Source organism: Amblyomma mixtum, chromosome 6 (genome assembly GCF_055824585.1).
Source record: "Amblyomma mixtum isolate Tamu chromosome 6, ASM5582458v1, whole genome shotgun sequence".
Taxonomy (NCBI): domain Eukaryota; kingdom Metazoa; phylum Arthropoda; class Arachnida; order Ixodida; family Ixodidae; genus Amblyomma; species Amblyomma mixtum.
The window spans coordinates 134,293,158-134,318,413 of NC_143017.1; the positions used below are offsets into that span (position 1 = coordinate 134,293,158).

General features: G+C 42.3%; 2 protein-coding genes across 3 annotated transcripts in view; one reads left to right on the forward strand and one right to left on the reverse strand.

Annotated features, from left to right (window-relative positions):
• The window catches only part of LOC149340450 (tetratricopeptide repeat protein 21B-like), a 26,352-nt gene extending 16,121 nt beyond the window's left edge, over window positions 1-10,231 (forward strand). Inside the window, exons 31-36 of one of the 2 annotated variants that reach the window (XM_089549223.1) lie at window positions 811-924; window positions 1,009-1,062; window positions 3,286-3,342; window positions 4,505-4,625; window positions 9,355-9,422; window positions 10,032-10,231. In XM_089549223.1, the coding sequence (XP_089405349.1) occupies window positions 811-924; window positions 1,009-1,062; window positions 3,286-3,342; window positions 4,505-4,625; window positions 9,355-9,422; window positions 10,032-10,109 (492 nt within the window). In that variant the 3' untranslated portion in view covers window positions 10,110-10,231. The remainder of the gene's footprint in view (window positions 1-810; window positions 925-1,008; window positions 1,063-3,285; window positions 3,343-4,504; window positions 4,626-9,354; window positions 9,423-10,031) is intronic. The other variant, XM_089549222.1, reaches the window with a different exon arrangement.
• On the reverse strand, window positions 10,154-24,648 carry LOC149340451 (FAST kinase domain-containing protein 2, mitochondrial-like). Its single transcript, XM_089549224.1, has 10 exons — window positions 24,415-24,648; window positions 24,067-24,248; window positions 23,854-23,983; window positions 23,022-23,430; window positions 21,415-21,591; window positions 19,285-19,738; window positions 17,234-17,473; window positions 13,774-13,894; window positions 10,786-10,900; window positions 10,154-10,329 (listed from the first exon to the last, which is right to left on the reverse strand). Exons 2-10 carry the CDS (start codon window positions 24,239-24,241, stop codon window positions 10,213-10,215), a joined length of 1,938 nt encoding a protein of 645 aa, XP_089405350.1. The 5' UTR covers window positions 24,242-24,248; window positions 24,415-24,648; the 3' UTR covers window positions 10,154-10,212.
• Window positions 24,649-25,256: the final 608 nt, after the last annotated feature.

Here is a 25,256-nt window from a genome sequence, read left to right on the forward strand (position 1 = left end):
GCTCATAACAACTGAGTGACAGTCCTGAGCCAAAAGTTTATAAGCATGGCTGATCATTTCCAAAATAGAGTAATCAACCTGCATCTACAGCTATACTCTAATGACATGTGAAAGGACTCTCCCTGCATTGTACCTGAGGCTTCAAAGTGTAATGCTAAACAAATTACAGAGTCAGGAGATGCAAAATTGGGTGAGATAACATTTCTGTCCTGGCAGTACCATTAGCGACAGAATATGTAAAAGACAGTCTACAAGATCTGCAAAAAAATTCAGATTAACCACAGAAACCTGCATTCCAGAATACAATGTCCAGATGCAAAGTGCAGCACGTTTCAGTAGAGGTGCACTTGATCGCACTGACTTTTTCTGGCATGAATATGTTTCTTGATACTTAATTTACATGGTAATTTTTCTTTGTTAATATTACCTCTGAACAAAAATGTTACATGCTAAGTAGACTCTGTTACTATTAACACTTGTTAAAACTAGTCCTCATGCCATGCATGCTTCTGATAAAAAAAAAAAAGCCTTAATAAATCACAAGTTTAGCAGCACTAAAATTATCGGCTTTCAGTCACTATCTGCTTTTAATGTGCACCACATATGGTCGGATACCTCATTAGACAATAGCTGCCTTTAGCTTCCATCCTAACAACAGGTTTCATGTACAGAGGTTCACAAATAGTGAAATTTCTAAATTAATTCATGAATAAATGTAATGAAGAAACTGGTCTCGACTACTGAATAAACACAATTCTCACATACCAAGCAAACAAGGAATCTCACTTACATCTCTCCACTGTGCCCCAGAGAGACCATGTTGGTGCTATACTGGGTATAGCAACAGCTCAAATGATCCTGAAGCAAGTCCCTAGAGCCAGAAACCAGCTCAAGCGGGTGATGAAGGCACCTTGGAACTTCGGGGTCAGTGGACATATGAGTAACCTCTTTTCAGCCCCGCAAAAGAATCAAGAGACCCATTCTGAGTCTTGTTCTCTTCTTTTCCAGGATGCAGAGTATCTGGAGAAGTGCTGGATTCTTCTCGCTGACATTTATATTCAGGTAAGCTCACCCAATGTAGAGCAGAAAACTTTCAGTGCAGCAAAATCTAGTCAGCAATGTGTCCTGCTGCTCTGAAAATACAATTTGGATCACACCGATTAGATCCAATAAGTTTGAGTTCCACACGAAAAGTTCAAGAGTTAAGAGTGTTATCACTTCAAGGGCCATTTGTCTCTAGTACCAAATGTATACCTCTGTTAGCAATGTTTAGGAGTGATGGTACATTGAGGTCAACCAGTCCAACTGTAAGATGTACTCAACATCCATATAGGGACATTAGAATAATGCACTCAGTCACTGCTTCTTAGTGGCTGCTATACTTGCAACTGTATTGCACCTGTATCGCAACTGTATTTAGTATATGCCAGATTTTGTTGAAAAAAAATATTACTCAAAACCTAGCTTTCATTATGATAGAAATAAGTTCAAAATGAGTCAAGCAATAAAGTGATTAATGCCCTCTTTTTTTTTTAGTTGAAACTGGCATCCCTAATGTGGTGGTAAAAAAAAAAAAGGTATATTGGCTTTTCACTGCAGCGTCTCTCCTTTTCTGCTAGGTATGCCAAAGAGGAAGAGAGGAAACCACGTTTGGCTGCAAGACTTATGTCAAGACTATAATAGCAGAGATTGTTGAGTATTGCTAGGCCAACAAGCATTTCACTGTCAACTTCAACAATAGAAAACATGGATATCTTTTGCACCACCTCGTGTGGTACTTTCCAGTGGGTTTATTTTTCACCAGGTCAGCACACAAGGCCAGCATACAATGAGAAAAGAAAAGTGTGCATGTGCTGTTCGCTTGCATGAAAAGGGCAGAAGAGAGAGAAATTTTGTGTGCGTGATCTTTCAATGCTAAATAATTAAAAGCAGGAAAGTAATGACCACAGTATATCTCAAACATCTGAGTGCACTTATTTGTGCAGCCACTGGTGCTAGAGCTGTCGAACTATATACAGAGGGTGCATTAAATACGTTCAAAAAAAGCAAGCGTGACAGCCCCTACTACGAGGCGTAAGTATGACCATGAATGAGAGTGTGCGCACAGCATGAGGCAAAAATAGGTGTCCATTCGGAAAGAACATGATGTAAATGGCTATTTAGGAGGCTCTCCCGATCTTCACGCGTCTACTTGAGTTTTAAATGTTCACTCACACCATGCTGTCATTCAGCTATCTGCATTCAAGTGCATCTAAATCACCAGTAAGTTATAGGCATCTTCCTTCTACTTCAAAATGACACACATGCTTGATTGCTGCACTTTCACTCGTGAGGAGCACCTTTTTGTCGTCTCCTTTCTGCCAAATGATGCAGCTGGGTGTCATTTCGAGCAGATAAAATGTACTTCTTCACCATTTGCTGACAAAAAGAGCATGGCACCCAAAACGCTTTCTGGGAGGCTTGCTTTTCAGCTCTCACTTTTAGCACGTTCTCTACAGATGCACTTGTTGATCTTGACTCCACACAGGCTCTGCAGGATGACTTCACAAAGTCAAAGCGAAATTTGCACCGAAACTCAAAATTTACCTCTTTCAGTGACCACCAAAAGTCACAACAAAGAAATTTTGGATGCCAGTGAAGTAAAACCGGTAGCTTGTGAAATAGAAACAATGTATTCAGATACTTAAGCCATAAAATGTGCAAAGGTAGCAGCTCTAATGCATATACAGACATGATCATAATAATACTGAGCATGTTTCAGCAATTCAGCTCTTCTCCTACCTTACCTAGTGCAAATTTGGTGGTGCTAAATACATATGCTGAGTGATGTCAGTAGTGCACTTTCATACAATGCAATAAACCTTCATATTTACTCTACTTAACACACGGGAAAAGTTAAAACAATGAAGACTGCTCCATATTATTATGGTCATGACTGCACATCAAAGAAGTTATCTATAACAGGGCCAAGTGACATAGCATGGCACTATTTGATAATAATCTCCCTGCCACAAACATATTATGCCCACATCTGGCCTTCGGCAAGGCACCAAGACAGACTTTGGTGTTTATCTCCATTATTTTTCTTTGTGTCTTTAATGACCACTTTTTATAAGTGCACAGCAATGTGCTAGATGGAGCGCTGAAAATTGGTACTTGAACAGAAGGAGGAAATGAGCTATTCATCAGAGTTATTATACAGGGCTTTGCAATAACTTGTCCTGAACAATATAGCATTAAAAACAAGACGCTGTATCTTTCATAATGTACTTTCACCTCTTGCAGTCTGGGAAGTATGACATATCAACAGACCTCCTAAAACGTGCCCTGCAGTACAACAAGGTGAGCTCACTGAGACATTTATACAAAAATTCATACACGATAACTGTCACCCAGTTTTTTTCACCTTTGTATGTCCCAAAATAAATACCACAATAATATTTATTAAAACATGAGTGAAAATTAAAACTGACTATGGTCAATTTTATTATTCAACTTTGTATACACCCTTGTGAAGTCACCTGAAGCAGTGTACAGAATCGTAAGCCTAAAGCAAGGGTGGCACCTTATTTGCTTGGCTGACCATGAAACTGAAATTTTTGTTCGATATTTATGAAAATATTTTGCAAGCTCATTTACCTAATAAACTAGAAGAAATCCTAAGCTAACATTACATTTTGTGATGTTCAATGTCATTAAGGAGATAAAGCCTGTTAGTTTAGTCTGGTTTTGTTTAGTTTATGAGGATTCAACGTCCCAAAGCGACTCAGGCTATGGGGACACCGTAGTGAAGGGCTCCGGAAATTTCGACCACCTGGGGTTCTATAACGTGCACTGACATCGCACAGTACACGGGCCTCTAGAATTTCATCTCCATCGAATTTCGACCATTGCTGCTGGGATTGAACCCGCGACAAAGCCAGTTGGGTATTAAAACCTCTCAATGCAGTTAGCAGGGCTTGATTGCTTTTCTTGCATTTCCACAGAATGGATCACTTGTAAAAAAAATATTTAACGTGAATATTATAACTGTGGCATACTTGCACTATCACTATGGTGATACTTGCATCAATGCTAGAAAAAACAAACAGACAGTCAAAGATATGTCGCAACCATTCTGTTATGCACATTCAGAGCTATAGGTTTAACAAAGCAGCAGTTTCCAGCCAAAGCAAGCAACCTTGATTCCTCATGAGCGACCTATCACTATCACATCAAGTTCCAATTCTTATCATCAAGGCTATTTGCCATTCTCGACAAAACACAAATGTGCTCAACTTCCTGGCCATAGGAAGGGTAAAAAATAACTGCGAGATAGATAGCAAAATTTTCCAGAAATGCAGTACATGAACTGGTGTTTTTGAGTGAGCCAGTTAAATCAGCAAACAACCTTAATAACTAAGGGCTAAGCAGGTAAGCAGTGTTGTTCCTTGTTAACAATGTTTTACATTGCCCAACTCCTGTATGTGTGTTTTTTACACTGTACTTTGCATGGCACTGCTAGTCCTGCGCCAAAGCTTACGAGTACATGGGCTACATCATGGAAAAAGAGCAGAGCTACAAGGACGCCGCACAGTACTACGAGAGCGCTTGGAAACAAGGAAGCCAGAACAACCCTGCTATTGGTACTGCTCCATCCATACTCCCTAGCATACAAAGTCAATCAGTGATAAGCAGCAGCTTCAAGCCAGTAAAATTACTGAGCCAGCAATAATGTGATGCAGTAAAGTCACATTATGCTACATGCAGTAAGCACTCATTAGGAACTCAAGGCCTATATATAAAATGTACCGTGTTTCTAAGCACATAAGTCGCAATTCTTTTTCCCTCAATTCTTTGCTGATGAATCTTATACAACAGTACGACTCATATATAATGAAAAATTGTCATCTTTTCCTGTGCCCAGTGACTATGTTTGAAAAGAAAATTGATGTATAAAGAGGAAAAAATTTAGTCATTTTTAATGTTATCCTGTGGGTGGAATCACACAATCTCGCCACAACTGGAATGAATGCCGCGGTGGCTCGAAGCTCACGCCATCACCACATTTAGTCCACTTGGTTTCGCCATACTCTTGAAAGTTCCAATTTTTGCATTACATCCTTTTGACCTCGTGCATGTCGTACTATATTGTCTTTGCTCAATGAAAGAGCTATGATATAAAATTCAAGTTGCGTGCTGTTGCATATGTGCTTGACATGGGAACCTGGCAGCAGGAAGACAAGTCAACATGAGTGAAAAAAATTATCCAGTACTGGCACAAAGCTACAGCAGCACTCTGGTCTATGGATCCAGCAAAAAAGGCAGACTGTGTGAAGAAGTCACGATGGACAGAGCTCGAGAATCATCGGGGCATGACAGCAGTCGCAAGCGCATATTTTCGCCCCACTCTCTGACAACAGGATTTTCAATGCATTTTTATAGCCCTTACTGAATGAACACGTGCATCTCATGCACCAATGCGACTATATAAATAGGTGTCTTCAGTCGTTAAACTCGTGGTGCCTGATATGGGGTATCGAAATAAACTACCAGAAATCTAATTACATGCATGCAACAAGGAAGCAGAATGTTATTACGTTTCGATATAATATCAGTGAAAATTCTTTAGATGAAGTAAAGTGTCTCAAATACTTGGGAGTGACACTAACAAATAATCTTGACTGGCGCACCCATATTGAGAATATCTATTTAACTCTTTCGTTACCACACCTCTGTGCTTCGATCACCGGTGATCGAAAAATTCGAAGTGCTACGGCAGCGCGACCGCGGCCGCTACGGACTTGCTGAGTCATTCGATTTGTTGTTCACACATTGAACTTAAATTTCCTGTTTAGTTTATATTTTTGCCAAAAAGCGGCAATTTTCGAGATGCGCTTGAAGTTGGGGGTGCGGCGTCAGGTGCTCCGAACAAGCCGTCATCATCGAGAATGGCGCTCGCTCGAAAAAACCCCATTCTACTCAATTCTGCTTTGTTTGCACCACATATTTTTGATGTATCAATTAGCACGGACCCTGACAACGATGCTGTATCGTCAGGTATTGTTTCAAAGCTCAAACTGCACAACGAGAGCCCAGAACGCTCGCCTGTGCGTTCAGATTCCTGGTTCCCGTCTGTTTGTGCGAACCGAAGCTCCTCATTATAGCCGTTACGGTGATGTGGGGCCATGTAACTTGTTCTTCGGAGACTACAGTTTCGGTTTCTGCGTAGAGTGCACTTTTCCCATGAAGCGCGAATTTTTGAAATGCCCTTGAAGCGGAGGGTACGGCGAGGACGCTCCGTGCATGGCGTCGGGTGCGCGGACGGCGCGCGCTCGGAAAAACCTTGCTGCGCGCAATTCTACTGCGTCGACTGCAATTATTATCTATGCTACGAATAGCAGAGTCTCTGGTGACCATGTTGCATTGTCGGATTTTGGTTCAGACGCTATAACTGCGCAAACCGATCCCGGAACGTTGGCCTGATAGTTTCGCTTTCTTTTTTTTTGTCTGCTTGTGCAGGCACATCTGGTTTGTTGTTCAGACGGTTAGTTCCATTTTCGGCCTAGTTCGTTATTTCCCCGCCAGTCGTGCATTTCTGAAGTGCCCTTGGAGCGTAGGCTTATTGTGACATATCACGCGGTGAGGATGGCGTCGCGTCGAGGTCGGACGCTTCGCGCGCTCGGAAGAGTCCCGCTGCACGTGATTCCTCAGCCTCTGCAGCTGATTTTCAAGACGCTCCGAGCAGCAGTGACTCAGACGAAGATGTTGTAACGTCGGATTTCGATTCTGCAGCTACATCGCAGCTATACTTATCGCATACTATATAACGCACCTATACTTTGTTGTGTTTTATGTTTTTTTTTTCTTCAATTTTTTTCGTAAAATAAGTTTTTGATTTTTATTTTTTAAACCACGCTTACCAAGCTTTCGTTTGGCACATAACATTACACTTCCAATTTTTTTTTTGTTGGACTGTAAAACTCATATCAAGGGCACTCTCAAATGAGCCTTTTTGAGAGGCATAAAGAAAAAAAATTCTAGCTCGAAAACTATTCAAGTTATAATTTTAAAACTTTAACGCCATGTTTTAGAAAGAATTTGAAATGTTTTGTAATTTCTTGAATTTTTTTAGTACAAGTGTTTGGAAAGTTATTGTCATATAAAAAAAAACTTTAGTTCTTTTTTATATTTTTTTGTGTTTGCTGATTTTTTTTCATAGCATTTCAAGCAGAATAAGTGTTCAAATAAATTTCATTATAAAGCACATTCTATCTCGATCACTGTTATGCATTTTGTATACTTTTATTTATCAAACTTCTTCTAAAAAAAATTTTTGTCTGACACACACAAAAAATGGTCATTTTCCCGTGGTAATGAAAGAGTTAAAGGGACACTGAGGAGAAATTGAAGTTGGCTTGTATCGATAGAATACCAGCTCCTGATTACAAAAACGCCACTCGTACTGACAACAAAGCTCTTGTAACGTAGAAAAGAGCAAGAACCAAAATAAAGGTATCGCCGCCACAGGCCAAACTTGCAAGTACAAGCGTTATGACGTCATAGGACAAAGCAGTGTTGCTAGAACCAATGGTTCTAGCAACTCTAGGACCCGAGAAGCCACAAATCACTGAGGCGCAGCCAATGCATGCGCAAATCTCCTTGACGTCGCCAGATGGCGCCACGTGCCCGGCAGCTACGCGCGCGCCTGAAGCATCGGGACCAATCAGCGCCTGCTCATCGGCGTTAGGCGGGCTCCCGGTATTTTGCTAGCGGTAACAAGGTACACGGTATGCTAAAGGTGTCTATTTGCGAGAACTTCGTTGACGGCTTCGAGAACGAAATCCATCATAACGCTGGCAAAACGGCAGTGCAAACGTAAGCGAAGCGACTGTAGCGACGGCCGCAATAGCCTATAGATGCCTTCAACGTGCAGCCGGTGGTAGCTTTCTTTTCGGCTGCTGCTAGGCCGCACTGCTGGACGCTGGACACCAGAAATCACGGAGTCTGTGTTACGTCATCTGCACGTCATGTTTCACGTCACTTAGTCTTGTGTCGTCATAGGAGAATCCCAAGTTTGAATCAGAGTGGCGGGAAAAACTTTTTCAACTTCGAATCCAAATTTCTTAGAAATAAATGCATCTTTCGCTGCCGGCCAAGTGGCAACAAAGCCATGACATGCCGAACTATCGGATTTTGCTATAAAAAAAATATTGATAGTGCTCTCCTCACTGTCCCTTTAAAAGCCTACCAGAAGCTCTGTTTCCTGAGGACGAAGTTGCCAAATGAGACTAGAGAAATTAAATTGATTGCGTACAAGACGTTCGTGCAGCCAATCATAGAGTACGCAAGTGCAGTGTGCAGTCCACATCAAAAGGGTTTAAAACGAAACTGGAAAGATTGCAAAGGATGTCAGCACGTTTTATATGCTCTAAATACCGCCGCACTGATTTAGTCACAGCAATACTAAAACAGTGTCAGTTAGAATAACTAGAAATAAGAAGAACAAAGCAGAAATTGAAACTTTTTTTTCTGATAATGAATGATAAAGTCAAAGTTAATAAACAACACTATGTTACACCTCCCCTGAAGCGTTGCCCACGGAAAAATCACAGTAAGGTATTACAACCTATTATTACACGTACTGATGTCTATCACTACTTCCTTTTTCCCGATGCAGTAGAAATTTGGAATCAACTACCAAGCGACGTTGTGGACCAAACAGATGTAGACAAATCTGAGATAGGTGTGAACACGTTCCTGGAGGATTGCTGTGCAAATCTGTAATTCTGTGTTACTGAATGTTCTTTAGTGAAGAGAATTCTCTATATGTTTCCCTCCCTGTAATAACCCTCATATGGAGGGTTAACAGTATGAAAAAATAAATAAAATAAATATGTGATTTTTTTGGAAAGCTTGCCGTTTGCAGGGCGTTATGACTTGAACATGGGTGCGACTTGTAGACCGAAAAACACAGAAAATGTGAAGGCCAGGGCTTGGCTACTATTACTATTTTAAACCGTAGGACTTGCAGGGGAGGGGGAACATTTCAGAAAATTTTTTGATGTTAGGTATACTCAGCCAAGCATCAGTACCCAATGAGACTACAATAATTTGAAATGAAGGGGGACGAGAAATTTTCTTGAATTACACTAGTTTGAATTAAGGAGAGCCTTTTTTAATACACCTGAGGGTGGTGGGACAAAAATGTCGATTCGAATAAACTGCATGTTCAAATTAATAACTTCAATTAACAAAGCTTACTGTATGTGTGCCTGTATTCTGTCAGTTCACTGTCAGCTTTCAAAAGGCATTATCCTAAACGTTATCATAAAGCCTATACCTTCCTTCAACACAATTTTATTCTTTTCACAGGCTATAAATTGGCCTTCAATTACCTCAAGGCTAAACGGTACACAGATGCCATTGACGTATGCCATGTGGTAAGCAAAAAGAACTTTTTTGCTTTTTTACAAACCATGGTGGCAGCCCATTCAGTCCTGCTTCAGTACATCACAATATATAATTTAGGGTGAACTTTATGCCTTAAGTTTGTCAACAAGTTTCAGATAAAACTGCCTATGCCATCAATAAGAAACATTTTGCACGAAAATAGAGGGCAAAAATCTAAGCAAAAACAACCACAAGAAAGCTGCTTCACATTTCACATGTACAATTGGCAGTAAAATTTTAAGGGAGCTGGGTATGTGTAAAAAAAAAAAATTATATAGCTGGTGTGAATACAAGGAGGCTGGGTTGTGAGGCAGCATTGCAGTAAATTTGTTCCAGGGCCCAAACATCCTATAACTTTCATTGCTGACCGTACAAGAAAAGTGCATAGCAACATGTCTGCTTGAAAACTATCAGACTAACTCAACTCAAGGCGTCACAGCCACTGATATAAAAATGTCCTGTACAAGCCAGTACCGAAACTAAAGAGGGAAAAACAGCGGCTACAAGCCAGTAAAGAAACTGGGCTGCACTATTCACAACTGCTCTCGTGTGCCCAAATTACATATGGTGCTTGCCTGATTGAGTTCCCTCTTTTACAGGTGCTAGCCAAGTACCCAACCTACCCAAAGATAAGAAAGGACATCTTAGAGAAGGCACGTGCAAACCTCCGCACGTGACTTCTTTGATCTAGTGTTTTCTCATAAAGTTCAGTTTCACAGGCTTTGGCAGACGCTTCTTTGTTTTTTTATTTCCTAAGAACATTTACAGTGTCTTCACAAGCTACCTTACGTAAGCACTCCAAGATGCATCCCCATCACTGAGCACTGCCTTAGCTTCCCTCATAACATACGGAATCTTTTCGTGATCAGGCAGGGATTTCCACTGTTCAACATTAACCTGCAAGAGAAGCAAGACATTATTGTCGCCACTGTAACACACACCTGTTCATGCAAGTCAGGACTTCAAACTGCTCTTTGCTCAATGAAACAAAATTAACAATTAAGTACCCTATTTATTTTGAGTCATCTTTTATCAAAGCTAACGTCATCATTATCACCAGGCTGACTACACCTACTGCAGGACAGAGGCCTCTCCAGTTAGCCTCCAATTAACACCGTCCTCTACCAGCTGCAACCACCTTATGCCCACAAACTTCCTAATCTCATCAGCCCAATTCACCCTTGGCCGCCCCTTGCTATGCATCAAAGCCAACTTTAATCACAGGAGACATAACGCCTGACTCTGTGCTTAACAAAGTAATAGCTATGATTTACTTTCATTGTAAAAAAAAAACAAAGCAAAGAAAGTGGGTATACTCTATGAATAGGAGGGTAAAAGAAGAGCAGAACTCACCAGCAACGGATGGTAGCCTAACAGTGTGAGGTGCCGCAGTTTGGTTGCAACGCTTGCTTTCATAACTGAGGTGTGTCTCATGTAGCTCTTGGCTTTTCCAGTCAGCACCAATAATCTGGAAAGGTAAGTCAAGTGAGTGGCTGCCACAGACCTTCGCAAGTAAATTTTTAAGCACACTACACAGGCAAGTCTCTCTTTACACTTACTGCTGGCTTGCCACAGTAACCAACATACAGTTCAGCCCACTTATAAAGGCCGCAGTTATAATGAACGCTCGCTTACTACAAACGAGAGCAGTGCTACTGTCAAAATATGCATTAAGGCAATGGGGCTGCATCTCAGATACAACAAACAACCGGGGCAGTGTAAGTCGGTGAGAACGATTGAGGAGGCACCAGAAACTCAGCCCTGCAGTCGAAAAACTCGCAAGCAGATCGAAGAGCATCTCCGGGTGCCTGTGCCACCCTCCACCGAAAAGAACGTGGGGAGCCAGAAATGCAATAAAAAAAGGCGAGACACTGCTGACAAAGTGTCAGTTTTACAAAAAACTGCTGTTGGAAAAGCATGCCTTGAAAGGTGATACCAGAACTAGTGAAAGACACAGCAAGCTTTTGTGTTAATATCCTACTGTGCACGAACGCAGAGGAACAGCAGTGACCAGCTGTGGCTCTTTGTCATCAGCAAGTTTCATGTACTGCGATGCTTTGGGAGCTACGTTTTTCATGCAACTAGCGTGCAACCAGGCGTAAGTTCCAGTGGCATGATGGGTATTGAGCATATACGATTGGCTCGCTGAGTGGCTTGTTGAGTTTGACCATGACACAGTAAATAAAACACGAGCTCCAAATCGTGCTTGATAACTTTGCAACACTCTATGTGTTGCCTTCTCTGGCTGTAGCGACACCTTTCTCGTCAACAAATGCCAAGTGCAAGATCTAGCCACCAGACACGGGCGCCACTCACACGCTCAAGATGTCCTATCATCGGTGCATCATCCCGCTTATGACTGCAATTCATGAGTTGGCAACGTTTTGGTTTAGGTATCATTGTTCACTGCTGTGGAAATGATTAAGACCAAGTGGATGAGATAACAATGCTAACACAGAGGCCAGGCACTTTTGTCGCATGTCCTTTTTGTCCTCTTTTGTTTTCTAAGCAGCGTATTTATTTGGGAACATGTGGATGGGACTGACTGCAGATTGCATTAGGAAATACTTCTGTAAAGCCTACTTTGAGGACCAAAAGGAACGACTGAGAACACTGCTGAAGATTCGCGTGATCAGACACATGTGCATTTGTAACAATGTGTTGTCGCACAGAGGGCCACTCACGATTTCGCCTAAGATGAGTTCGTTGGTGCAGATCATGATGCAGGCATCGCGAAGTCATACACCGACAAAGTCATTGCACGCAAAGTATGAGCAATCCAGCCATCACAGTGTGACACACTCTGCCCCTCTCCACTCTCCCTCACCTGCCACCTGTTACCTCTTGTCTTCTCATCTACCCTCTTCCTCCCTCTACCCTGAAAGCAGAGAGGGATGTCCCTCTCTCCGCTTTTCCACCTGTCAACCGAGGCTTGAGATGGATGAACAGATTTTCCGACATGGGGATTCTAATGCCAATGCACTAAAATGAAAAGATGGGCTGTCTGTGAACAACTTTGCCCTAGATGGAAATAAAATCGAGTTTATGGGGTTTAACGTCCAAAAGCGACTCAGGCTATGAGGGACGCCGTAGTGAAGGGCTCCGGGAATTTCAACCACCTGGGGTTGTTTAACTGACAATGCACAGAACACAAGCCTCTAGCATTTCGCCTCCATCGAAATGCAACCACCATGGTTGGGACCGTGTATTCCAGGTCAACATCCGAGCAACACAAACACTAAGCCACCACAGCAGCTGGAAATAAAATGATTAAAGGGATACTGAACCAAACTTTTGGAGCTGCTCTTTTGCATGTAAACAAGAGCTTGACTGCTAAAATTGATAAATATGACAAGCATTTTAGCGAAAAAGGCGGATAACAGGCTTTTTTTCGCGATTTATTGCCGTATCGTTGCACCTGGCGGCCGCCTTTGGAAGCTGCGACTAGACGACTCGCGCGCCCACCATTCCCTCAGAAGCACGATTGCCATCGCTACTCGCGGCTTTTCCATGTCTGTCGTCTGCTCACGGCGTACACAGATAGGTCAAATTGTTAATCGATGCTGTCTACATACCATAACCGTATGCACGCTTACATCCGCTAAATGCAGCTACTTTTTCCGGACCTTACGCCATTTCTAACATTCTCACTTTTAAAACAGAAGTGCGACGATGTTCAGACTAGTGGCACCATCTGGTGGTTAGAAGGGGAAGCATTGTTGTCAACAAACCGACACCCCTCTTAGCCTAAAGGGGGCAGAATCGTCACTCTAAAGAAAAAATAAAGCAAATTTATTACTCGTAAGTTTTCTTATGGGCGACAGGAGACGAAGCGAAAGACTGGTGGCCCATTTATGGCCAGTGAACGTGCTGAAGAAGCCAGTGACAACGACGCAACCAGTCCGAAGCGAGGTTTCAAGCATCGAAGGGCGCCACCATATTTGTCGCCGCGGAAGGGTGCCATGACGTCACGCTCTTCACCTCGCGCTGGCCGGGAGGGCTTGGCACGCGCTCATGAAACATCGAAAATAAAACCATCCGCTGAAAAATATGCGCAGTGACGACTAGATTTGGGTGTAATCACATTCCGAGAATCTATTTTCAGCGTTTTTGTTCAATTTTCAGATTTTGCTTCAGTATCCCTTTAAAGCCTATGAAGGGGTGAGAATTTGTATGCCCAGAAAAGGAAGGTTCCACTGCAAGTGAATTACAGGTGGCGTCAAAAACACTTTAATCAATTCCACTCAAAGAAGGCACTTATAAGCTAGTCAAACAGTTCCACCAGTAATGCAAGAAAGCAGTGCATCAAGAGCTCGCTTTTCCTGGCCTATTGACACTTACATTTTAGAGTCGTCTGGCACTGCCAAGTCTTCAATGTAAGAGTAACTACCTTCCTGAGCAGATGCCAGCTGAGTGTTCAAAGCCATGGGGTATTCACCTCTCCGCATGATAACAGCAAAATCTGCATGCATAAAAATGTGCCACATAAGAGGAGACATTCACTGCTTGACAACCTAAGAAAGAGCCTTTTCTCTTCTTCAGCTAAGAACTACAAATTCATAATGACATCCTTTGATCAAGCAAAGGGCAAGCTTGGTAGCAAAAATATGAATGCCATAATTAAGCCACTGTTATCTGAACCAAATAATGACTGAATGCAGCTAAGGTCAACAAAGCAAGTTTGGCATAAGGAATGTCTAGCATGTGCTCACAAGCATTTTCAATGCAACATGTTTAATGCTTCAAACCAAAAAACTAGGATGTAATAAAAGTTAAGACCTCAAATAAAGCTTTACTGTTATAAACACTGCTACAAACAACCCTCCGTGAGTTAAATAAATGCACACTGCACTAGGGCACACGATTTTTGAGAAACACTACACCTCATTTTCATGTGCTCACGGTTATTGTGATGTCACAATAAAAAAATTGTCTTTACCATGAAGAACAAACAACAAACTTTCAACTCTTCAGTTATTAGCTAAGAGATAATTAGTTCACTAATTTATAACATACACACATGCAACACTCATGCTCTTTGGTCTTTTAAAAATTGAAAACAGGCAAAACCACATTAGGGCAACTTTGTGACTATTGTTTTATTTTCATGTCCTGGTGGTCACCTGAGAGACTGCACCAAATGTTCTGCCATACCATTAAGCAGTAACGTATCACATGGATGACATGAGAGCAAAGACAACATCACACAAACTGCAAAGAGGATGCGTTATTACTCTTTACACTTGGAATAGAAAAAGCAGCGTCGTTGTAGCATGCAAACGTCAGGCAACAATTTAATGCCACTTCAACTAAATTTTTGCACTCTTTAAAGGGACACTGAGGAGAAATTGAAGTTGGCTTGTATCGACACAATACCAGCTCCCGATTACAAAAATGCCACTCATACTGACAACAAAGCTCTTGTAACGTAGAAAAGAGCAAGAACCAAAATACAGGTATCGCCGCCACAGGCCAAACTCGCAAGTACAAGCGTGATGACGTCATAGGACAAAGCAGTGTTGCTAGAAGCAATGGTTCTAGCAACTCTAAGACCCGAGAAGCCACAAATCCCTGAGGCGCAGCCAATGCATGCGCAAATGTCCTTGACCTCGCCAGATGGCGCCACGTGCCCGGCAGCTACGCGCGCTCCTGAAGCATCGGGACCAATCAGCGCCTGTTTTCCGGCGGTAGGCGGGCTCCCGGTATTCCGCTAGCGGTAACAAGGTACACGGTATGCTAAAGGTGTCTATTTGCGAGAACTTCGTTGACGACTTCGAGAACGAGATCCATCGTAACGCTGGCAAAACGCCAGTGCAAACGTAATCGAAGCGACTGTAGCGACGGCCGCAATAGCCGATAGATGCCTTCAACGTGCGGCCGGCGGTAGCTTTCTTTTCGGCTGCTGCTAGGCCGCACTGCTGGCCGCCAGAAATCACGGAGTCTGCGGTACGTCATGCACACGTCATGTTTCACGTCACTTAGTCCTGTGTCGTCATAGGAGAATCCCAAGTTTGAATCAGAGCGGCGGGAAAAACTTTTTCAACTTCAAATCCAAATTTCTTAGAAATAAATGCATATTTCACTGCCGGTCAAGTGGCAACAAAGCCATGACATGCCGAACTATCGGATTTTACTATAAAAAAAATATTAATAGTGCTCTCCTCAGTGTCCCTTTTAAGTAAGGCAGTAGTTTCCTTATAGAGAAAAAAAATTGAAATGAGTTCTTTTTATGGGTTGTTCAATGGATGTAAAAGCATACGTTGATCATTTCCAGAGTGTTCCCTATGAGTAAAGCATTCTGAACAATAAAAAATTTGCGCTTAGTCCATAGAACTCCCTGTCTTGATGTGAAACAGTGGGCCAAACCTTCAGTGGTCAGACCTCTAAGCTTCTCATCAGTGGAACCTCTGCGAAGAAGATGACTAGCTCTTCCACATTCCTGCATAACTGTTCCGCAGATCAAGCTGCAATCACTTCAAGAAAGCAACATCAAAAAATGTGAACGGGAGTTTGCTATATGCTTCACATTTAAACAGAGAGCGTGTGATGCCTACAGTCACAGTACCCCTTTAATGCATGCCGTGAAGCAATGGTGATGTCAGCATTAATGGCAAATGCACTACTATACATTAACCAGGCAACAGTGTCATTACCAACACAAAATGTTGAGTTTAACTCCACAGCTGTAGTGTGCAAGAGAGCTCATAAAATATGACACAATTAAAAAAAAGTGAAAAAAAAAAAAATGACAGATGATATAACGTGGCCAGGCCAAATGTAAATTAGGTGCGCTCGCACTTTAGTTTTCAATTCAGTTTTGGTCCGATGCTCACTTTAAGGGGGCAATGTGATACCAGTGTGTTCTGGATCCATTGTGCATGGATGGAAGTTGATGAAGACTGCAGCAATTACGGAGTGGTCAAAAGCAGTGGCCAGCGAAGCTGATCTGTTTGCACCGCTGCAGGTTTTACCCACTCGTGGCCATAGAGTGTTTTGCCATGAAGTGTTTTGCATAGTTGGCCATAAAGCCTGCTGGCAGGTTCCTACAACCTGTTCACTGGATTGTGGGCGACCTGCCAGGGGCTCTGGACAGAAAAACATCAGGGAAATCTGAGAGTGGGGAGGTTTAGTGCTAGCGCACTACAAAATCTAGTTGCACCTGCCATGACTAGCCACCACATGGGTGGTTCCAGATAAGGTCAACCAAAGGGTGGCTAGTCAACCTTAAATTTACTTGATATTTTTATGTGTTATTGCCTGGTGACTGGAATGAAGAGTCCTGTAATTAGTTGTGTGTCCAAAATTTTTTTAGCGCAAAAAACTTTTTACTACGAAGAGGCAGAGCGCTGTGCTCATGTGCTCTGCTCTTTTGGCCAACTTTGATAATGATGAAATTCATGTTTAGTTTAGTTTAGTTTATAGTGTTTAACATTCCAAAGCAACTCAGGCTATGAGGGACGCCATAGTGGAGGGCTCTAGAAATTTTAACCGCCTGGGGCTCTCTAACGTGCACTGATGTCACAAAATATAATAACAATAGGCACTTGAAAATTTTTATGGTGATACTATGGATGCTTTAGTTTGTGCCTTGTTATTTGTGTCTGTTTCAAGTGCTCAGTCTTTTTAATAAAATTTGCCAAACTTAGCCCAAGTAATGTTTTTTTGTCTACTTTGAAGGTCTGTATCTCAAGAAAGGAGTAGGCCAGTGCGCTAGTACAGTGGTGGCAAAAAAACTGGCAAGCTCAGTTGGGGCTGCTTGCAAAGAACTGCAGTCATTCGATTGAGAAAGCGGCACACTCACCAAGAAAGTAACCATGCCTGGTCCAAAGTCCTGCTGCCACAAACTGTGCCCCTCCCAAGGCGACTTCCAGGCACTTCTTGAGGGGCACCAGCACACTACTCTCTTCGGCCACTGCTGCAATGGCCTCTTTCTGAACGCTGTCAGGCAGAAATGGACCCTGGTAATCCTTGAGGTCAATGCGAGCGCACTGCTCCAGCTGCAGCAGGTTTGTCAGCATGAAGGGCCACTGCTTGCTGGATACTGCAAACACACATGCACACACACACACACAAAAAAAAAACAAATGTAACTGTGAATTTTTCGGCAGCACGCAAAAAAATATAGTAAAGAAAAATTTTCGAGCCAAGTGCACCACACAAACTTACAAAAAAGAAACAGAAACTTTGCAAAAAACTTTCCTTCTCAATCACTTTTGTCAAAAATAATGCTTTTTTTTATACAGCCAGCAGTAAAATGAATAAATTTTACTGCAGTAATAAAAGAAAAGGAAGCTAGCACTACTAGTTGGAGGAAAAGTATTCTGAATAAGTTTTGATTTGGTGGTCAACATTTGTATGAGAAACGCAGCAGTATCAACACTTTTAAGCTAAAGCCTCCAGCATGAAAATACTCTTGCAAGGACATGCAAGCTTTATGGAAATGTTAACTCTGCCAATGCATGGTATCAGGTCTCACAAAAAAAAAACTTTAGCAGACATAGTACAGTGAAAAGTCCATATGCCAGGTTTCCATGTGTATTGACTGGCAAGCAAGAAAACCTATAAGTAGGGTTTGTCAAGTGGAATTCATAGCAAGGTAGGAATTAACATACCGCTCATGTCATGAACACATTTTTCCCCAAAAGTTAAAAAAATTTTGGGGCAGAAGGGTTTGCTATTGTGTCGGGTTATATATAAGCAAAAATTTACATTTTGACAGCTAACAGAGTGGGTGCAATTACAATGCAAGTGCATCTTTTACATGAGTGAGCATCACAGTGAAACCTCGTTATAGCAAATAGGTAAAAAAATTGTACAATAGTTTGATCTAGAAGAAATTCATAATATAAAATTTTTCCAAAAACCCATGCTGAAGAAGCAAAATTTAATCAGCAAAAGAACAGCACCCGGGAGGAACCTTTTCCATAGATTTAGCACCATTTCGAAGCCGCTCGCGGCAACCATGCCGCAAAAAAACAAACAGTAAGCATAAGTTAGATTGGCTTCCCTGCACAGCACCACAGAGCACAGCAGTGGTTAACAGATGCACCACTGCACTGCTGCTTCCCACCAGCAGGGCTTATGCAACCCACGTCCCTCTTCCGGAGCAACTTTTCATGACCAATCATTAATTTAGATGCTACTTGTCACAGTGGGCAGGTTGTGACAACACCACAAGGTCACGAGACTTAGGTGGCCCACCTGCTACCAAGGTTGCTTCTCTGGGGATTTTCCGTGGATTTTTCGCTTACGGTCAACAACGCTGACGCTGGCTTTTCTGCAGATCTCCCTTAACGCTATCGCATAAAAAAAGTGTCATTCAATGACCTCCGTCATCAATGAGAACAGCAAGCATGTAATTTAAACAGCTATGAACGTGCTCTCGAATGCCGATAAAACTTCTGCAATGTTGACAATGCTGCGACAAAGAGAAAAAAGAGCTCACGGAGAGTTAAAGCCTATGGCACAGGAAGTATTGGTTACATGCATTTCTGTATAGGTCACAAAGAGAACAGTTTAAATCTGACTCCTTTCAGCAATATATGCAGATATGCGCCAAACACATACTTCATTTTTACTAATCATATCTAACGAATGAAACCACCTTCCCACAGTTATCGCATTGTACCTGACTATATATATATATATATATATATATTCTTTCTTTATAATGACACCTAAATGCCATTTTATTGCTGTTTTCTTTTTTTAATCTCACACCATGACACTTCAAACTTTATTCTTGTATCTTCTGTACCATTGTGCCATCCTTATATTGTATTTTCGATATCGTAACCAATCCCCCTCCAATGCTTCACAAATTGAGGGCATAGAAAACAAACAAACAAATACCTTTGAACCTTGATTTGGCAAGGAAGTGCTCATCAAAAGCCTTCCCGAGCAGCTCCTTTGGGAAACAGTGAAGCCTTGCCAGGTTCACCGCAAACCTTGCAAGCACATGTGGCGCCATCAGCTCCAAGGCATCCAGCTTTTCCTGGCAGGAGGCCAAGATGTGGGCAGCCTCCCGAAAGACATCTGTCTGCCGAGGACATGCGGCCACTGCATCAGAAAGGGACACCACGGAGACCCTGCTATCTTTGGAAACTGTTTCTTGCTCCTTGATGATGCGCTCCGCTACATATTCCGACAGGCGTGGAGTGGCATATTCGTGTCTGAGACAGCAATCAAGCACTGCGCTCAACTCTGACAGTGGCCAGTGATTTTCCAAACAGCGACATACGATGGCTTCAAGCAAGTGTGGCATCTGGTTGGTCCTCATCAGGCTGGCTACAAGTGCTCTCATGGTCTGTGGATTTGAAAAGACAGTAAAGCACCATAAGTAATCAATAAAAAGAAAAAGAGGCAGATGAAAAAAACAAAAGGGTGGGGGAAGTGGGGGAGGGGGGGGGGGGGCATAACTTATAATCATGTCTTTATTCACAATACATGCTCATTCTTATGTACAGTCACTGTGCAAGGTACTTATGTCACATCCATGGATTTACATTTGCACATTATGTCACATCCATGCATAGCCACGCAGGAGCCCGAAGAACTCGAAATAACATTCAGGACAGCTTGTTTTCAAGCTTGTTGGTTGACCAATAGAAGCAATTGTGCTGAACTGTGTTGCTCGTCCTTCCTGCTTCTTCCTAACTTGTATTTAGTCATCATTACACAGTGCTCACAAACGCTTACGTTAATCAACCAACTACATAGCCCCAACACAAGTTGTAGAGGCCCGTGTACTATGCGATGTCAGTGCACGTTAAAGAACCCCAGGTGGTCGAAATTTCCGGAGCCCTCTACTACGGCGTCTCGCATAGCCTGAGTTGCTTTGGGACGTTACCCCAATAAACCAAACCAAACCAACCAACACAAGTTGTACTTAACATCCATGCAAGTTTTGCTTTCTGCACATGAGCAAAAAAAAAATGTGACAGTATTTATGCAGCTGCCATTTTATAAACCTCTTTAAATTTAGACTTTAGCGACATTTTTCTTAAAGGCCAAATGTTCACTCCGGCTGGTACAAAAAAAATTGCGCACAAACAAACAATTTTTTGAGTCTAATAACTGTATCTCTAGACTTTGGAATCTGAAAGCTTTTTGACCATAGAAGATGAATTAAAGGGACCCCGAACCAATCACGATAGCCATATACTCATGCAACAAATTTATTGGTGTCGTCTTGGTGAGAATTCAAGTCAAGGTTTAGGGCTCTGTGTAAGCCCTACAAATTACTAGTATTTTTAAATATTAAATCGCTTACACAATCAGGGCAACAGCGACCAAGAGATGTCAACTGGATGACTGATGTCACATATAATCAGTGTAACATTTTATTTATAGCTGAGCACTCGCTCATTTATCATCTCATTCTGATTTAAAAAAAAATCATGACATAAAAGCAAGATATAAGCACATATTTTCAAATGCAGGCAGAATTCTCAGTAGAGACTGAAAGCAATCTGCTTGCAAAAATTGCATAGGCTGCTCCAGCATTTGGTGCATGCAAGTGCTAATGCGAGTCTTCTGACCTGCAATGATTTGCCTGTTTTCTAGGTTGTATCGAATGGATGGTAGCAATATAACACGTACTACAGTGCAATTGAAAGCCCATCTTAATGATCTTTGAGCTGCACTCCATTTACTTTTGATCCCAGCTGTACCACTCACAAAATAACTGAAATTTTATTACTATAAGTCTTAAATGAGGGAGCCATTAGAGTGAAGCATGTTTATACGAAAGGAGACTTCCCAATTTCACCCATGAGTAAGAAATGGTTGTGTGTCTACCAGAGAGTAATAAACAAAGAGATATACTGTACTTGGCAATGGGATATGCCTTAGTAGTTATACACATAACAATGCTAAAGGGGCTTGGTAGCACACCACTGTGACGACATGCAGCAACATGAGATAAAGCAGGCATGCAAGCTGCAGCTTTGCACTTTACTAGCAGTGAGAGGAAGGGAGTACCTTGGGGCGGTATGATGCCAGGTTATCGACCACAATCTGCTCACATCCTTTCAGCAATTCACTGATGCAGGGCACCAAAGAGGAGCTTGACGGGCTCATGCCCGAGGTGATAACCACCGTGACTGCCTGTTCTGGGTCCAGATTTGGAAGGTGGGAAAGCAGGGAGATGGCCAATTTCTTGAAATGGAAAAAAATAGAGCAAAATGTAACATTAAGAAAAAAACGACAGAAGCCAACAGCCACAGAAACCAAGGGGCACAGGGGATTTTTTTCTAAATTTATTTATTTAATTTGTGGTGTTCATCAATTTACAATATTACTGAACATGTTATCGCTTAATGCTAATTGATTAGAAAAGCAGAAGAAAAAACAACCACATGCCGCCGGTGGGATCCGAACCCACGACCTCCGAATTACGCGTCCGGTGCTCTACCTCTGAGCTACGGCGACGGCTGTCAAATCTTCTGCTTTCGGGGGTATTTATGTTTACAAGTAACCTAACCTTGAGAGTGTTCATCAGCGCCACCCACGTTCATAGGCGGCGGACGTGGAACGTCCTGGGTTACCGCAGGTGTGACGTAGAACGTCATCGAACGAAGAGGATGGAAGCTGCGTGAGAACCCTCTTATGCTTCCTATGGCGTCAAGGCTGCCAGAACCGAGACCCTAGCTAAGCAATTAAGCAAACAAGGGAAGGGGAATGAGGGGCTCGTTATAAATACGACGGAAGCCAACAGCCACAGAAACCAAGGGGCACAGGGGATTTTTTTCTAAATTTATTTATTTAATTTGTGGTGTTCATCAATTTAGAATATTACTGAACATGTTATCGCTTAATGCTATTACACGCTCATTTACAGATATATACAGAATGAAAGACAATAAATGGTAATGTCTGTAAACAAAAAATGACGGACAATTTAGCGTGGTTAGGCCAAATGTGAATTAGGTGCACTTGAATTTCAGTTTTCACTTTCGTTTCGGTTTAAGGCTTGGTTTTAAAAGGCTATGTGATAGCAATGTGTTCTGGATTCACTGCACATCAGTTTAAGGCTTGGTTTTAAAATGCTATGTGATAGCAATGTGTTCTGGATTCACTGCACATAGATGGAAGTTGATGAAGACATGCAAAGCACAGCACGAGAGATTGGCAGTTAAACATGTGAGATGTCCAGCTGCGGTGATGACGTAGTGGCTGAATGCAGTGGCCAGTGAAGCTGATTTGTTCGCGCTGCCGGGGGCTTGAAACACACTCATGGCCATAGGAGTTTTAGTGCTAGCGTGCCAATAATGTAGCTCTGAAATGAACAGAAATGCTGCGAACTACTATGACCACTTGCACTGGACGTCATGAGTGCCATGATGGTGAACTATACACAGTTTCCATGGTGCAGGCCAGGGCAGGTGGCAGTAACCTGATTATAGAAACACAGTCTCGCGTTGCTCCTATATAGAAACACAGTCTCGCGTTGCTCCTATTTTGCCAAAATGGTGGCTTCTGTGACATCACTGCAATCTCTTGCTGATTCAAGCACATGACCTCTTGATGGCACAAAAAAGCATGAGAGAAGCTACTATTGGAATGTAACAAATGAGAAATACCAGTACCTCAACAAGAGCAGGGTCCAGTTCTTTCACATATGCAAACTTGAAGCAGCGCACAACATCATCAATGTTGGTGAAGTCCAACTGGATGGGCACCTGAGCTTGGAACACTAGTGGAACGGCTATCTTTAGTGCGTCCATTATCGAAGAGCTTGACTTCTGCCACTGAAGTAGCAAGTCCAAAAACATCAGCTGTGAAAATGTCAGACTGTTTATGCTGTGCTTCAACATTTGACCAATGGCTTGAACTAGAGCAGTACTGGCAGGGATTTGAAAGAACGTGGCTAGCTTAAGCAGATACAGGACCTCATCTCTTTCATAAAACCGCATCCGCTTAAGTGCCCTGTTGCAAAGCTCCCGGAAGCCTTGATGAGAAGTCAAGCTCTTGATGTCCACGTGGTCAGGCTGCTGCCTGAAAATGATAAGAGGTATTATGTCAGAAGTCATAATAAAACTGGCAGTAGGAAGGCTCCTTCATGCATAACCGAGCAACAATGGAGAGACTTTGTTCCGGTAGACCCGAAATAACACGGAGAACAAAAATGTGAATACAAATCATTTGAAATTGTTGACATGTTCAGATACTTGCTTTACATTAATCTGGGTCACTAGAATCATCTACCTCATTAAGGAAAAATGTACTACTGCACCTATAATTTAGCATCGAAGTTCAGTGTGCCAAAAACCACCAGGAAACTGTTCTTAAAACAACGCATCCTCTTCACGAGTCTTACATACACCACACGGGCATACAGTCTAAATAATGCCAGTCGACTGAACTCCGTTAGCAAGAACCATGGCAACATAAATGTTGAGCAAGTTAAATGAAACGCACCTGATAACATCATGCAGGCACGTAAACGCTGTAAGCACTTGGGCATTGTTCATAACACGGTGGTGCTGTTCCACGAGCTCGAGAACTCTGTCCGTCGTTTTGGATCTCTGCAACTGCTCTGTGAGGATATCTGGAAGCAAAAACGGAAACTTCGTGAGATACACAGTTCATCCTAAGCGGGTGGAACAGAAAAAAATGTAACGGTAATGTTACCTGCGTCCTTCGTAGGTGCACTAGGTGCCAGAGGGGTTTTCGGCTTGGGCGTAGCCGTAATAACGTCACGGGAAGAAGCATCCGATGAGAGCATTTTGAACACTGGTAATCGTTTAGGTGTCACAGACCGATGCGCGATGCCGCGGCACAAGATCGAAGGTATTCGCCTCAACATTTTGTGCCTGCAAATGTTGATTTTTATACAAAACTTGTAAAGTGAAATAGAAAATCTAAAACCTGCACATTTTACGAAACATCACGGCACAGGGCAAGCTAAGGTAAAACCCGTTCACACAAACCCGCACATCACAACCTTCGCGGGCATGCTTACGGTCACTGTGCGCTCACCTTGCTTTTCTTTAAAATACTATCGCAACAACAGGAGCGTCCAGGGGCAGTTAGCTACTCACTCCATCAACCACACAAAATTACGCACGGTTGTAGATGTCGGTTCAATAATACCACAGAAGTTTCATCTCTTTTTCCACAGCATTAGCACCCACCGGCGATGCACATGGAAGCGGCCATTTAAAGCGTAACCAAAACAAAAAAAAAAAATAACTATGGATTAAAAATTGACTGACGAAGTCAAAAGCTAGTTTCGGTTATGGTTTCGGTATTTTCTTCCCATACCTCACGGCACGTTTGGGGTGTTCACAGAGAAGTCATGAGAAGTGCCACAGTTACTGCGCCATTTCCTGACCTCACAAATCACTAATAAACCTAGGAAAGAGAAATTTGTGCGGTGCACACGCGTATCGTCAGCTGGCACGTTGCGCCTCGGACATTTAATTAGAATTCTTGAGCCAAGTGAAAAGATGATATATTGCGCTAAGAAAACGCATTTTTTGGAACCATCTGTTCCAAAAATATACCATCCACCCATTCTGATCGAGGCATAGGGTTAATATACTGCAGTGAGTTAACATGTATGAGAGATTACGTAGTAAAAAAAAACGGCGAAAAAAGAAAAAAGAAAAGAAAAATTCCTGACATCGACGCCTTGTAGGGAGTTCCACGCAACGCATGAGCTAATATGTTATTTTTTTTAAATTTCGCGTAGATATTTGATTATAATATCAACAACCACAAGCATAAAGAAAAAGCACCTCGTTTCGTGAAGCTCTCAAGCTAAAATTCGACAAGAGAGATTAACAAAAAAAGCGCATGATTGTTAAAAGGGAATAAAT